General features: G+C 42.4%; 1 protein-coding gene across 2 annotated transcripts in view; it reads left to right on the forward strand.

Moving 5' to 3' along the window:
- The first annotated feature begins 714 nt into the window (after positions 1-714).
- The window catches only part of TBP (TATA-box binding protein), a 26196-nt gene continuing 11645 nt past the window's right edge, over positions 715-15265 (forward strand). The window contains exons 1-2 of one of the 2 annotated variants that reach the window (XM_066372830.1): positions 715-806; positions 2636-2844. In XM_066372830.1, the coding sequence (XP_066228927.1) occupies positions 2791-2844 (54 nt within the window). In that variant the 5' untranslated portion in view covers positions 715-806; positions 2636-2790. Of the gene's footprint in view, positions 836-2635; positions 2845-15265 lie in introns of both variants that reach the window. The other variant, XM_066372831.1, reaches the window with a different exon arrangement.

Here is a 15265-nt window from a genome sequence, read left to right on the forward strand (position 1 = left end):
AGAAAACATGCCAATTCTGTCTTGATGGACAAAAACATTGTAAAGCCTGACCCGGTAAAATGATCTGCAACAGTGTGAGGACACTGAGAGTCGAATCGTCCATCGGAGTGTCCGCGGGCGCAGGCGTGTTTGGAAAGGGAATTGACATGGTTGAGGAGGTGCAAACCTGAGGCCCCCCCCAGCTCAGCTCCCAGGTGTGCACGTCACCGTACGGCTTGTGCAAGAATGTTCACGGAGCATTCTTCCCAATAGCCCCAAACAGGAAATGAGCGATTGCCCATCAACTCAGGGACTTGTCACAGCAAGGAACACTGACCGGCGTCCGCTGGGGTGGGTCTCGTGTCCGCATGCGCACTACAGAATTTAGGACACAGCGATCAGGGAGGGCCGGACTCAGCTGCTTGATTTAAGACCACTTGTTATCTGTACGTGTGTATTCACTTCCTTATATGAATATTATATTTTATAGTTTAAAAAAAATTTTTTTAACGAACGAAAAAATTGAGGTCCTACTGGTCAGCTTGGAAGTTAACATCTTGCAACTTCCAGCAACGACCAATCAGAAAACAGTCTGCCCAGGTAGCTGCCCCGCCCAGCACGCTAGTAAACTAGTTATCCACCGAGAGGCCGGAAGTGACGGATGCCCATCTTTTCGCTGGCCGCGCTGGGCGTGGACCGCTCGCTGAAGCCAAGCGTAGCACTGGCGGAAGTGACGTTATAAACGCGCGCCAGGCATTCAAAAGGGGTCAGGAAGGGTCGCCGTGGCGGTTGCCTGGGTCGCCTGCCGTTTGACTTGGTTTTCGCGGGTGGGTATTGTTGTCGGCGGTGTCTCCAGGTAACAGCCGCTGTAGCACTTTCTCCTGTCTGAGGGGTGTGGAGGCGACCCCTGCGGCGATGCCGGGCGGGAGGACCGGGTGGGCGCGCAGGCCGCGCGGGAACGTGCTTCGCGAGCGAGAGCCGCCGCTGCCCGCCGTACCGGCCGCACCCGCCCGGCTCCGTGCGGCTGGCAGCCGGCCCGGCCGGGGGGCTGGCCGGGGCGGGCCGCGCGCCCGGGGCCTGGTCTTCCTGTCCTGCTGCCGTCCCTCCTCTTCGTTTTTTGTACTGGCAGCACTTCTGTGGTTCTAAGTAACTTTTCGCGTATCTCGGACACTTTCTGAACCAGGGCGCTCGTTTTCATTTTTGGCCTTTCAGAAGCGAGTGTTAGGAGATAGAGTCCTTGTGTCCCTTCGTCCTCAAAGTGATGGTCGGACTCTTGGTTCACGCAGGAAATATCGGTGTTGGCGCTGCAGCAGCACATGCTGGAAGCGCGTGTGGTTGGTGACTTTAATTTGTAACCGAGACCTGCTGGGCAGTGAGAACGTCCCGGTAGGTGATAGGTTTACACTGAAATCTCATGATAACGGCACACGGTCACCCTGTGTGACAACTAGGTGCTGTGTGGGATGTGTTTCTCACTGACCCTACCTGATCCAGTCGGCTCCCTAGCAACACGACCCATCGGACTGAAGGGAACACAAGATCCTTGAGCAGAGCCACGGGCTCTTTTTATCTAAAAGTTACTTCCAAGTGTTTAGGCCAGAAAGAAATAGTAATTTAAGAAAAGCCAGGTACAGGCACACTTTGTGTTTGTGTTCTCTAAGGAGGTCAAGTTTGTACATAAAAACGTGGTGTCTGCACAGCGTCTATCACAGTGTAATAGAAGTAGTCGCTCAGTCAATGATCACACTAAAGTGTATTGGATCCAATTAAATCTTTATTGAATTTAATGCCCAAGACTTTGAACGTGTAAAACTGGTTAGAAAATTTAAGAACCTGAAGTTGGTATAATATGTAGTGTATAATAAATATTTCTATTTAAAATGAAGTTTGCTTAGGAATTTATTTTCTCAGGGTGTTTTTTCCCCAAAAGTTTTGTTTTTGTTCTTTATTTTATTTTTATTTTATTTTTAAATGAGAGGCGGGGAGATAGACAAACTGGGCAGCTCTCATCTGGGGCCAATGCTCTGACCAGCTTGAGCTACCCTCAGTGACGGGGCCGACACTCAAGCCATTTGAGCCACTGGCTGCGAGAGGGAAAGAGAGAGAACGGAGAGAGAGAAGGGAAAGGAAGCAAATAGTTGCTTCTCCTGTGTGCCGGCATGCTGAGCATGCTCTATGCACTGAACCAACCTGCCAGGGCCTCAGAAGTTTTCAGCGCTGGTTATGATACCTTAATTTTGAACAGTATGAGTATTTAAATTAAGCATAGCACTCTGACTGGATAGCTCAGTTGGTTGGAGCATTGTCCCAAAGCGCAGAGGTTGCTGGTTCAATCCCCAGTCACGGCACATACAGGAAAAGATTGATATTCTTGTCTCTCTCTCTTATTCTCTTTTTCTTTCTCTCTTCCCCCCCCTTCCTGTCTTGCTGAAATCAACAAATTAAATTTTTTTTTTAAATTAAGCATATAACAAAACAATTTTTCCTGCTGGCGATTTTTCATGCAGCCACAGGAAACGTGGAAAGAAGAAGATGTCAGCATTATAGATAAAGGAAGTGTATTCCATAATAGCTTCACTTTTCCGTGTGTGTGTGTGACCATGACTCTGGTTTATAAGAGTGTATATCTTATCTGTATTCTCACATTAAACTTCAGACTTTCAGAGCAGCATCATTTTCTTGATGTGAAGATAACCCAGGGAGCTGAGGAAGTTGCCAAGAAGTTGTGCTGGGGATGCGCCCAGAGAAGACTGGGTGCTGAGGCAGCTCCAGGGCAAAGGCTGTTGATTTGCCCAGAAGAAAGTGATCGTCATGGATCAGAACAACAGCCTGCCACCCTACGCTCAGGGCCTGGCGTCCCCTCAGGTAACAGAGCATCTGTTGTAGAAAATTGATTTGTTTGTTTTTTAAGCCTCCCTTTTTTTTCTTTTTTATTAAGTGAGAGGCAGGGAGGCAGAAAGACAAACGCATGCATGCACCCCAACCAGGATCCACGGGTCAAGCCCCCTATGGGTTGCCCTGTTGCATGACAACCAAGCTATTTTAGCCTCTTGAGGTGAGGCTGTAGAGCAGGGGTCCCCAAACTTTTTACACAGGGGGCCAGTTCACTGTCCCTCAGACCGTTGGAGGGCCGGACTATAAAAAAAACTATGAACAAATCCCTATGCACACTGCACATATCTTATTTTAAAGTAAAAAAACAAAATGGGAACAAATACAATATTTAAAATAAAGAACAAGTTTGTTTAAATCAACAAACTGACCAGTATTTCAATGGGAACTATGCTCCTCTCACTGACCACCAATGAAAGAGGTGTCCCTTCCGGAAGTGCAGCAGGGGCCGGATAAATGGCCTCAGGGAGCCACATGAGGCCCGCGGGGCCGTAGTTTGGGGACCCCTGCTGTAGAGCCATCCTTAGCACCTGGGGCCAACTTGCTCTAACTGAGCCATGGCTGCAGGATGTGGAGGGAGGAGGGAAGGGAGAGGGAAGTACAGAGAGTAGAGAAGCAGATGGTTGCTTCGCCTAAGAATCAAGCTTGAGACATACACATGCTGGGCCAATGCTCTACCACTGAACAGAGAGCCAGGGCTAAACCTCCCGTATTTTGTTGAGAAGGTCTACTTACTTAAGCTTTAAATAGGCATGATTGTGTGTAATTTGGGGAATTCATTTGGAAGCTAAAATATGTACTTGTCTGTAAAGACTTTTTGATAAACATTTATGATGGTGTTCCAGGTGATAATATGGTCTTTGATTTTGAAAGTGATTCTTACCAAATTATTTTCTAGTTTCGTCTTTTCCCTGTTATGTTTAAGGTTCCAAATAACTATTTTCTAAAGTTTTAAATAACCTCTGTTGAAGTATAATTTATAAACAATAAAAACACCCATTTTAAGTGTATGTTTTGATAATTATATACCCCTATATAAGGTATAGAACTTTCTAATTACCTAAAAAATGCCTTCCTGCCTTTGTAGTTACTCTCCCACTCCAGAGAACTAACTACCCACCTGCGATCCAGAGTTACAGGTAGTTTTGCCTAGTCTAGGATTTCGTTCAAATAGAATCATCAGTTTTTTGTGTCTTGTCTTCTTTGCACATGTTTATACAGTATATTGCAAATCCTTTCTTATTGCCAAGTAGTACTTCATTGTAGCACGTATTTTATTCTTTTTCATTTGCTGCCATTAGGGATGTTTTCATGAAAAAAGGTGCTGTGAACACTGTGTACAAGCTCTGTATATCCCTTGCTCTTTTCTTCTTGGTAAATTACCAACTTAGGCATGGGGTTGCCAGGTCATAGGGTGTTTGTTTAACTTTATACAAAAGCCCTGCCAGCAGCATATGAGAGTTCTGTTTGCTCCAAATCCTTACCAACACTGAGTAGTTTTTACCTTTAACAGTTCTAGTGGTTGCTGAGTAGTATTTCTTTGTGGTTTTGTTTTGTTTGTATTTTTCTGAAGTGAAGCAGGGAGGTGAAAGACTCCCGCATGCGCGCAACCGGGATCCACCTGGCATGCCCACCAGGAGGCAATGCTCTGCCCATCTGGGCTGTTGTTCCATTGTAACCAGAGCCATTCTAGCACCTGAGGCGGAGGCCATGGAGCCATCCTCAGCACCCAGGCCAACTTTGCTCCAATGGAGCCTCGGCTGCGGGAGGAGAAGAGAGAGAGAGGAAGGAGAGGGGCAAGGGTGGATAAGCAGATGGTCGCTTCTCCTGTGTGCCCTGGCCAGGAATCAGACCCAGGACTTCCACACACTGGGCCGTCGCTCTACAGCTGAACCAACCGGCCAGGGCCTGTTTGTGTTTTTAATTTGTATTTCTCTGATGACTTAACATGTTAAGCAGTTTGTCAAGTGCTTAGTAGCCATTTGTATATCTTCTTTATAAAATGTTCCGCACATTTTTATTGGTTTATTTGTTCATCTTTTATTGAATTGTAGTTGGTCTGTATGTCCAGTCATTGCCTCTTCTCATAAGGAACATGGTCCAAGACGCCCCAGTGGGTGAAACCACAGATAGCACTGAACCCTGTGTATACACTGTACACACAAACCTGTGATACAGCCTGACCAGGTGGTGGCGCAGTGGATAGAGCGTTGGACTGGGATGTGGAAGGACCCAGGTTCGAGACCCCGAGGTCGCCAGCTTGAGCGTGGGCTCATCTGGCTTGAGCAAAGAGCTCACCAGCTTGGACCCAAGGTTGCTGGCTCCAGCAGGGGGTTACTTGGTCTGCTGAAGGCCCATGGTCAAGGCACATGTGAGAAAGCAATCAATGAACAACTAAGAAGTCGCAACGCGCAACGAGAAACTGATGATTGATGCTTCTCATCTCTCTCCGTTCCTGTCTGTCTGTCCCTGTCTATCTCTGCCTCTGTAAAACAAACAAACAAACAAAAAAAAAACAACAAACCTGTGATACAGCGTAATCGATCCATGAGGCACAGGATGAGATTAACAACAACTAACATAAAGTAGAATGATTATAAAATAATGCTGTAAGAAAACTTATTATCGTGGTCTCTTTCTCTCAAAATATCCCCCATACGGCCTGGAAACACCGGGCAAAGGGATGAGTCCCGTCCTTTGTGGGATGGAATGTAAGGCGAGATTCCATCACACCTTTCAGAACTGCGCACAGTTTAAGTGAGGAACTGTTTATTTCTGAAACTTTTCATTGAATAATTTCAGACCATGGTTGATTGTGGAGAACTGAAACCACAGGAAGTGAAAGTTCAGATCTGGGGACTACTGCTCTGGATAAATGTCTTCCTGGAGACATATGTCCTGCAGGTGTTGTCTCCCTGTCTGTGGCTTACTTACTTTATAATTTTCCTGATGGTGCCTTTTGGAGAATAGACATTCTTCATTTTTTTTCTAGTCTCTGTAGTAGTGTGGCTTCAGGGTTCATGCTTCTGTGTCCTGTGTAAGAAGTTTTTGCCTACGTGGAGTCATAAGGGGTTTCTTCTCATAGTTCTTGTTTGTATATGTATGTGTGTCATTCATTTTTAATTCATATTTATATATGGCATAAAGAAAGACAGACCTTTCAAAACCTTAGTCTGAGTCTTTTAAATCAATGTAACTGGCAGTTTTTTAGCCAGTATTTTTATAGAAGTGAGTGACAGATGCTGTGGAATCATGCCTGTCCTGGGGCACAGTGTACAGTGTGTCCTCTCCTGTTCTTTCTGCCATCACGCTGGCAAGACAGTTTGACATAAATATCTTTTACATTTTTAGTTTATGCTTTCTGCCAAATAAAGTGGCAGAAGCAGTAAAGGGTGTGGCTTTTCTGGTGGAGGGTACTTGCACCTATTTGAAAATCTAATGAAAACTGGATCCCTCCATGCAGAAATTTCAGGTGTGAATTTTTTCCTTTTTTTTTTTATAAATAAATTTTTATTAATGTTAATGGAGTGACATCAATAAATCAGCGTACATATATTCAAAGAAAACATGTCCAGGTTATCTTGTCATTCAATTATGTTGCGTACCCATCACCCAAAGTCAGATTGTCCTCCATCACCCTCTATCTAGTTTTATTTGTGCCTCTTCTTCCCTCCCGACCCCCCCCCCCCCCCCCGTAACCACCACACTCCGTCCATGTCTCTTAGTCTCATTTTTATGTCCCACCAATGTATGGAATCATGTAGTTCTTGGTTTTTTATGATTTACTTATTTCACTCCATATAATGTTGTCAAGATCCCACCATTTTGTTGTAAATGATCCGATGTCATCATTTCTTATGGCTGAGTAGTATTCCATAGTGTATATGTGCCACATCTTCTTTATCCAGTCTTCTATTGAAGGGCTTTTTGGTTTTATCCATGTCTTGGCCATTGTGAACAATGCTGCAATGAACATAGGACTCCATGTGTCTTTACATATCAATGTTTCTGAGTTTTGGGGGTATATACCCAGTAGAGGGATTGCTGGGTCATAAGGTAGTTCTATTTTCAGTTTTTTGAGGAACCACCATACTTTCTTCCATAATGGTTGTACTACTTAACATTCCCACCAAAAGTGAATGAGGGTTCCTTTTTCTCCACAGCCTCTCCAACATTTGCTATTACTTGTCTTGTTAATAATAGCTAATCTAACAGGTGTGAGGTAGTATCTCATTGCAGTTTTGATTTGCATTTCTCTACTAACTAATGAAGATGAGCATCTTTTCATATATCTGTTGGCCATTTGTATTTCTTCCTGGGAGAAGTGTCTGTTCATGTCCTCTTCCCATTTTTTTTATTGGATTGTTTGTTTGTTTGTTGTTGAGTTTTATGAGTTCTTTGTATATTTTGAATATTAGGCCCTTATCTGAGCTGTTGTTTGAAAATATCATTTCCCATTTAGTTGGCTGTCAGTTTATTTTGTTGTCAGTTTCTCTTGCTGAGCAAAAACTTTTTATTCTGATGTAGTCCCATTCATTTATCTTTGCCTTCACTTCTCTTGCCTTTGGAGTCAAATTCATAAAATGCTCTTTAAAACCCAGGTCTATGAGTTTAGTACCTATGTCTTCTTCTATGTACTTTATTGTTTCAGATCTTATATTTAGGTCTGATCCATTTTGAATTAATTTTTGTACAAGGGGACAAGCTGTAGTTGAGTTTCATTCTTTTGCATGTGGCTTTCCAGTTTTCCCAGCACCATTTGTTGAAGAGGCTTTCTTTTCTCCATTGTGTGTTGTTGGCCCCTTTATCGAAAATTATTTGACCATATATATGTGGTTTTATTTCTGGACTTTCTATTCTCTTCCATTGGTCTGAGTGTCTATTTTTCTGCCAATACCATGCTGTTTTGATTGTTGTGGCCCTATAATATAGTTTGAAGTCAAGTATTGTAATACCCCCAGCTTCAGTCTTTTTCCTTAGGATTGCTTTGGCTATTCAGGGTTTTTTTATAGTTCCATATAAACCTGATGATTTTTTGTTCCATTTCTTTAAAAAATGTCATAGGAATTTTGATGGGAATTGCATTAAATTTATAAATCGCTTTGGGTAATATGGCCATTTTATTTATTCTTCCTAGCCAAGAACAAGGAATATTTTTCCATCTCATTGTATCTTTTTCTATTTCCTTTAACAATGCTTTGTAGCTTTTGTTATATAAGTCCTTTACATTCTTTTTTTTTTTTTTTAATTTCTTTAATTTTTGTTTATTTATTCATTTTAGAGGGGAGGGAGAGAGAGAGAGAGAGAGAGAGAGAGAGAGAGAGAAGGGGGGAGGAGCAGGAAGCTTCAACTCCCATATGTGCCTTGACTGGGCAAGGCCAGGTTTTTTTTGTTTTTTTTTTTTTTTTTTCATTTTTCTGAAGCTGGAAACAGGGAGAGACAGTCAGACAGACTCCCGCATGCGCCCGACCAGGATCCACCCGGCACGCCCACCATGGGGCGACGCTCTGCCCATCCTGGGCGTCGCCATGTTGCGACCAGAGCCACTCTAGCGCCTGGGGCAGAGGCCACAGAGCCATCCCCAGTGCCCGGGCCATCTTTGCTCCAATGGAGCCTTGGCTGCGGGAGGGGAAGAGAGAGACAGAGAGGAAAGCGCGGCAGAGGGGTGGAGAAGCAAATGGGCGCTTCTCCTGTGTGCCCTGGCTGGGAATCGAACCCGGGTCCTCCGCACGCTAGGCCGACGCTCTACCGCTGAGCCAACTGGCCAGGGCCTACATTCTTTTTTATTTTTATTCGTAGGTATTTTATTTTTTTTGTTGCAATCGTGAAGGGGATTATTTTTTTGAGTTCGTTTTCTAATATTTCATTGTTGGCATGTAGTAAGGCTATGGACTTTTGTATGTTAATTTTGTATACTGCGACCTTACTGTATTGATTTATTGTTTCTAGTAATCTTTTTGTGGAGTCTTTGGGGTTTTCGATGTATAGGATCATATCATCTGCAAAAAGTGATACCTTTACTTCTTCTTTTCTGATAGGAATGCCTTTTAATTCTTTCTCTTGTCTGATTGCTCTGGCCAGAACTTCTAGCACCATGTTAAATAAGAGTGGAGAGAGTGGACAACCCTGTCTTGTTCCTGATTTAAGGTGGAAAGTCCTCAGTTTTATGCCATTTAATATGTTGTTGGCTGATGGTTAATCATATATGGCCTTTATCATGTTGAGATATTTTCCTTCTATACCCATTTTGTTGAGTGTCTTAAACATAAAGTTGTGCTGTATTTTATCCAATGCCTTTTCTGCATCTATTGATAAGATCATGTGGTTTTTGTTCTTTGTTTTGTTGATATGGTGTATTACGTTAACCGTTTTGCGTATGTTGAACCATCCTTGAGATTCTGGGATGAATCCCACTTCATCATGATGTATTATTTTTTTAATATGTTCTTGTATTCGATTTGCCAGTACTTTGTTTAGTATTTTAGCATCTGTATTCATTAGAGATATTGGTCTGTAGTTTTCTTTTATTGTGCTGTCCTTGCCAGGTTTCGGTATGAGGGTTATGTTGGCCTCATAAAATGTGTTTGGAAGTATTGCTTCTTCAATTTTTTGGAAGACTTTGAGTAGAATAGGAACCAAGTCTTCTTTGAATGTTTGATAGAATTCACTAGTACAATCGTCTGGGCCTGGACTTTTATTTTTGAGGAGGTTTTTAATAGTTTTTTCTATTTCCTCCCTGCTAATTGGTCTATTTAGGCTTTCTGCTTCTTCATGACTCAGTCTAGGAAGGTTGTATTGTTCTAGGAATTTATCCATTTCTTCTAGATTGTTGCATTTGGTGGCATATAGTTTTTCGTAGTATTCTACAATAATTTGTATATCTATGATGTCTGTGGTGATTTCTCCTCTTTCATTTTGGATTTTGTTTATATGAGTCTTTTTTCTTTTTTCCTTGGTGAGTCTTGCCAAGGGTTTGTCAATTTTGTTGATCTTTTCAAAGAACCAGCTCCTTGTTTTATTAATTTTTTCTATAGTTTTTCTGTTCTCTATTTTATTTATTTCTGCTCTGATTTTTATTATTTCCTTTCTTCGGCTGGTTTTGGGTTGTCTTTGTTCTTCTTTTTCTAGTTCCTTTAGGTGTGAAGTTAAGTGGTTCACTTGGGCTCTCGTTTGTTCATATAGGCCTGAAGTGATATGAACTTCCCTCTTATTACTGCTTTTGCTGCATCCCAGAGATTCTGATATGTATGTCGTATTGACATTTTCATTTGTCTGTATATATCTTTTGATCTCTGCGCTTATTTCTTCTTTGACCTCATTTTTTAAAAGTATGTTGTTTAGTTTCCACATTTTTGTGGGGGTTTTTTCCTCTTCTTTGCAGTTCAATTGTAGTTCCAAGGCTTTATGATCAGAAAATATGCTTGGTACAATTTCAGTTTTTCCGAATTTGCTGGTGTTTTTTTTGTGGCCCAACATATGGTCAATTCTTGAGAATGTTCCATGTACACTAGAGAAAAATGTATACTCTGTCGCTTTGGGATGAAGTGTCCTGTAGATGTCTATCATATCCAGGTGCTCTAGTGTTTCGTTTAAAGCCAATATATTTTTATTGATTCTCTGTTTGGATGACCGATCTAGAGCCATCAGCGGTGTATTGAGGTCTCCAAGTATGATTGTATTTTTTTGGTTTTTGTTTTTAGGTCAATAAGTAGCTTTCTTATATATTTTGGTGCTCCTTGGTTTGGTGCATATATATTAAGGTTTGTTATTTCTTCTTGATTCATTGCCCCCTTAATCATTATGAAATGACCATTTTTGTCTCTGAGTACTTTTTCTGTCTTGTAGGCAACATTATTAGATATAAGTATTGCTACACCTGCTTTTTTTTGGATGTTATTTGCTTGGAGTATTGTTTTCCAGTCTTTCACTTTGAATTTGTTTTTATCCTTGCTGCTTAGATGTGTTTTTTATAGGCAGCATACAGTTAGATTTTCTTTCTTTCTTTTTTTTTTTTTTTGTATTTTCCTGAAGCTGGAAATGGGGAGAGACAGTCAGACAGACTCCCGCATGTGCCCGACCGGGATCCACCTGGCACGCCCACCAGGGGGCGATGCTCTGCCCCTCCGGGGCGTCACTCTGTTGCGACCAGAGCCACTCCAGCGCCTGGGGCAGAGGCCAAGGAGCCATCCCCAGCGCCCGGGCCATCTTTGCTCCAATGGAGCCTCGGCTGCGGGAGGGAAGAGAGAGACAGAGAGGAAGGAGAGGGGGAGGGGTGGAGAAGCAGATGGGCGCTTCTCCTATGTGCCCTGGCCGGGAATCGAACCTGGGACTTCTGCACGCCAGGCCGATGCTCTACCACTGAGCCAACCAGCCAGGGCCTTCTTTTTTTTTTAATTTTTAATTTTTTTTTATTTTTTTATAACGACAGAGAGTCAGAGAAAGGGATAGATAGGGACAGACAGACAGGAACGGAGAGAGATGAGAAGCATCAATCATCAGTTTTTCCTTGCGACGCCATAGTTGTTCATTGATTGCTTTCTCATATGTGCCATGATCGTGGGGCCTTCAGCAGACTGAGTAACCCCCGCTCGAGCCAGTGACCTTGGGTCCATGCCAGTGAGCTTTTTGCTAAAGCCAGATGAGCCCGCGCTCAAGCTGGCAACCCCGGGGTGTCGAACCTGGGTCCTTCTGCATCCCAGTCCAATGCTCAATCCACTGCACCACCGACTGCTTAGGCAGATTTTCTTTTTTAATCCATTCTGCTACTCTGTGTCTTTTTATTGGCGAGTTTAATCCATTTACATTTAGTGTAATTATTGACACTTGTGGGTTCCCTATTGCCATTTTATACATTGCTTTCTGTTTGTTTTGTATCTTGATTCTTCTCTTTTGTTTTTCTATCATTTGTTTTTGTTTGTTTGTATTCCATACTTCTTTCCTCTGTTGCTACCTTTTTTAAGTCATGTGCTTCTGTGGTGGTTTTTTCAAGGGTGGTTACCATTAAGTAATGAAAAGGGTACCTACCATATTCATTGTAGTACCCTATCTTATCAGTGTTTCTGCACTTCATTGTCCTTTGCTACTGTTAATCTCCGTCCTCTCCCCCCGCTTTTTTTTTTTGCTTTTGTTGTCACAGTTTAAATTTGGTTTTATTGTGTTCTTGGAGGAGCTTTTACTTGTGTTTTTATTTTGTTTTGTTCTTTGAGTCTGGTTGGAAAACCCCCTTTAGTATTTCCTGGAGTGGGAGTTTTCTGATGATAAATTCCCTCATCTTTTCTATATTTGTGAATGTTTTTATTTCTCCTTCGTATTTGAAGGATAGCTTTGATGGGTATAGTATTCTTGGCTGAAAGTTCCTCTCAGGGCTTTAAATATTGGGGTCCACTCTCTTCTAGCTTGTAGAGTTTCTGCTGAGAAATCTGATGATAATCTAATAGGTCTTCCTTTATATGTTGTATTCTTCTTTTCCCTGGCTGCTTTGAGAATTTTTTCTTTGCCATTGGTTTGTGCCATTTTCATTATGATGTGCCTTGGAGTAGGTTTGTTGTGGTTAAGAAAACTCGGTGTTCTGTTTGCTTCTTGAATTTGAGGCTTTAGTTCTTTTCCACAGGCTTGGGAAGTTCTTGTCTATTATTTGTTTGAATATATTCTCCATTCCGTTTTCTCTCTTCTCCCTCTGATATACCTATTATTCTTATGTTATTCTTTTTGATGGAGTCAGACAATTCCTGTAGGGCTTTCTCATTTTTTTAAATTTTTGAGTCTCTCTCTTCTTCTCTCTGTTGTGTCTGAAGTTGCTTGTCTTCTATGTCACTAATCCTACCTTCTATCTGGCCTGTTCTGTTAGCTAAGCTTGTTACCTCGTTTTTCAGTTCATGAATTGAGTTTTTCATCTCTGTTTGATTTGTTTTTATAGTTTCAATTTCCTTGGTAATATATTCTTTGTGTTCATTGAGTTGTTTTCTGAGCTCCCTAAATTGCCTTTCTGTGTTTTCTTGTATATCTCTGAATATTTTTAAGATTTCTATTTTAAATTCTCTGTCATTTAGCTCCAAGGTTTCCAATATATTAAATTTTTTCTCCATAGATTTTTCCACATCGATCTGTACTACTTCTCTATCTTTTGTATCCATGATATTCAATTTCCTTTTTCTTAATGGCATCTGAGGGTGGTCTTGTTGATAGCACTAATGAGAATTAATAAAGAATAAAAAGTAAAAAAAAAATGGAGAAAAAAACATAAAAAAACCAACAATAATTTATTATTCTCCCCCCCCCCCCCTTTTCTTTCTTCTCTTCCTCTCCTCTCCCCTCCTCCTTAGGAAAATATCATGATGAACTGTGAATTATATTATGCTAAATGGAACAAAAACTGCCTATAACGGAGGGCCTGAGTTGGGGGGAAGTGTTCAAGGGGCAAAAAAGGAAGTAGGGACCCACAAAATGCAAAAAAGGAAAAAATTTGGGTATAAAATGATTTGCTTGTAAGTGATGGTCGACTAAGAGATATAACGAGAGGGATAAGAAGGAAAAAGGAAAAAAAAATTATTGTATTAAGTGGAGCAAAAACTAAATAGAATGGAGATCCTGGGTTGGGAGGAATGCTAATGAGTTAAAAAGCAAAGTAAAAAGCACCCAAAATGCCACACACAAAAAAAACTTGAGTCCCAAATTAAATAATTTGTTCGTGATTGAGGATTGAATGAGAGGAATAGTAAAAGGAGAAAAGAAGAAACTAATAGAGAGGGAGAAATAAGAAAAAGGGGGAAAGGAAAAGAAGAAAAAAGAAAAAAAAAAGAGGGGGAGAGAGAGAGAGTTAAGGGTTTTGGAGTGTAACCCTCATGGAGAGTAAGGAAGAAGAAAAGAAATAAAATGTAACACTTATGGGTAGAGCAGTTCAAGAAGAGGACAGAATAAGACTCGCAGAGAATAAAAGGACCAAGGTGGAGGAAATGGAAATAATAATAATAAAGGCAAGAAGATGAAAGAAACAAAAAAATAGTGGAACAAGTTATAAAGTCTGTGCATTTTTCTTGATTTTGAGAGGTTAACTTTTTCTTCCTTTTTCTTTTCTCTCCCTCTTCCTGGTCAGTGACTCTGTACCCCAGGCTCTGCCCCTGTGGCATGCTTAGGTAGGGATTTGCAGTTGATGAGACTCTACGGCAATGTCATATATTAGATTTCAGTCTCGTTGGCAGTCCAGGCTTGTTAGCATTTGCAGGCTCTGACAATGAGAGAGTCCGTTTTCCCAGAGCCTCTCTCCTAGTCTCTCCTTCCTGAATTAGCAGCCTGATGATCCAGCTCTGAGGCTGCCGCTGCCTCTGCCTGGGGAGTAAGAGGCTCAAAGAGCTGGGAAATCCCCACTCTATCCCCACTCAATGCAGGGCTCTGGGTAAGGCTCTGGCAGTCAGAGCCGCCAGCATAATCAGGTGGGGCTGGGAGCCAATTGCTCTCAAGGTGACTTTCTATGAGCCTCCAGGCCTGTTCAGCACGCCTAGCACTCTGTGGGAGCACTCTCCCCAGGCTTTCCACACTTTGTAACCTGTTTTGGCTGGGAAGAAGATGCCCCAGTCGCTGCCTGCAGTACAGGAGGTCTTAACATCTGCCAAGTCCCTCTTTTTAGCGTATATCCCTGAGTATGAAAGCTCTGCCAATCAGAAGTTGCCCCCACCCCTTTAGCAAGAGGCACTAAAAAATATCACGTCTCTTGTCTTAGGTCACTGAACTGAGAGAGATCTTGTCAATTAGAGCTGCGTAGGTCAGTTGGGAGGTGAGCAGACTGTGGGTTAAGCTAATTTCAGCGATTGGGTCCGCTGATCTGCTGCAGAAAGGACTGCAAGCTGCCCGCACACCCCTCCCCTGATGCTTGATTGTTAGCTTGAATGGCTGGGTGAGGCGCCCCCCCACCCCACCCCCCCACCCCCCGCGCATGCCACTGGCAGCTGCTGCTCGTGGCACGCGGGTGTTTGCTCGCGTGGACTGATTCACCACAGGCACACTCTTTACTCGGCTTGAATGAACGTCCATGCCGCAGTTAGCTTCCTCCACACCCCTAGCTCCCCCGACTCTCAGTTCCAAGTGAAAGCAGCCTTTGCTCAGGTCAGTGAGGAAGGCAGAGTGTTCCTTTGTCCGACTTATTTCTTTAAGGGTTGATTATATATTTAGTCAATTTTTTGGTCGATCCTACCTTCGCCTTCAGTGTGTGAAACTCCCGGGCGCTCCAAGGATAGATTTTTCTGTCTCTCGTTGATGAACTTGTTGAAATTTTGGGGAGATTTGTCGGTCGCGCTCCTCACAGCGCCATTTCTCTGACGTCTGGGCCTTCTTTTCTTTTTTTTAAGCAAGAGAGACAGGAAGGAAGAGATAGGAGAAGCATCAGTCATGTTGTGGCACT

The sequence above is a fragment of the Saccopteryx leptura genome, chromosome 3 (assembly GCF_036850995.1).
Source record: "Saccopteryx leptura isolate mSacLep1 chromosome 3, mSacLep1_pri_phased_curated, whole genome shotgun sequence".
NCBI classification, from domain to species: domain Eukaryota; kingdom Metazoa; phylum Chordata; class Mammalia; order Chiroptera; family Emballonuridae; genus Saccopteryx; species Saccopteryx leptura.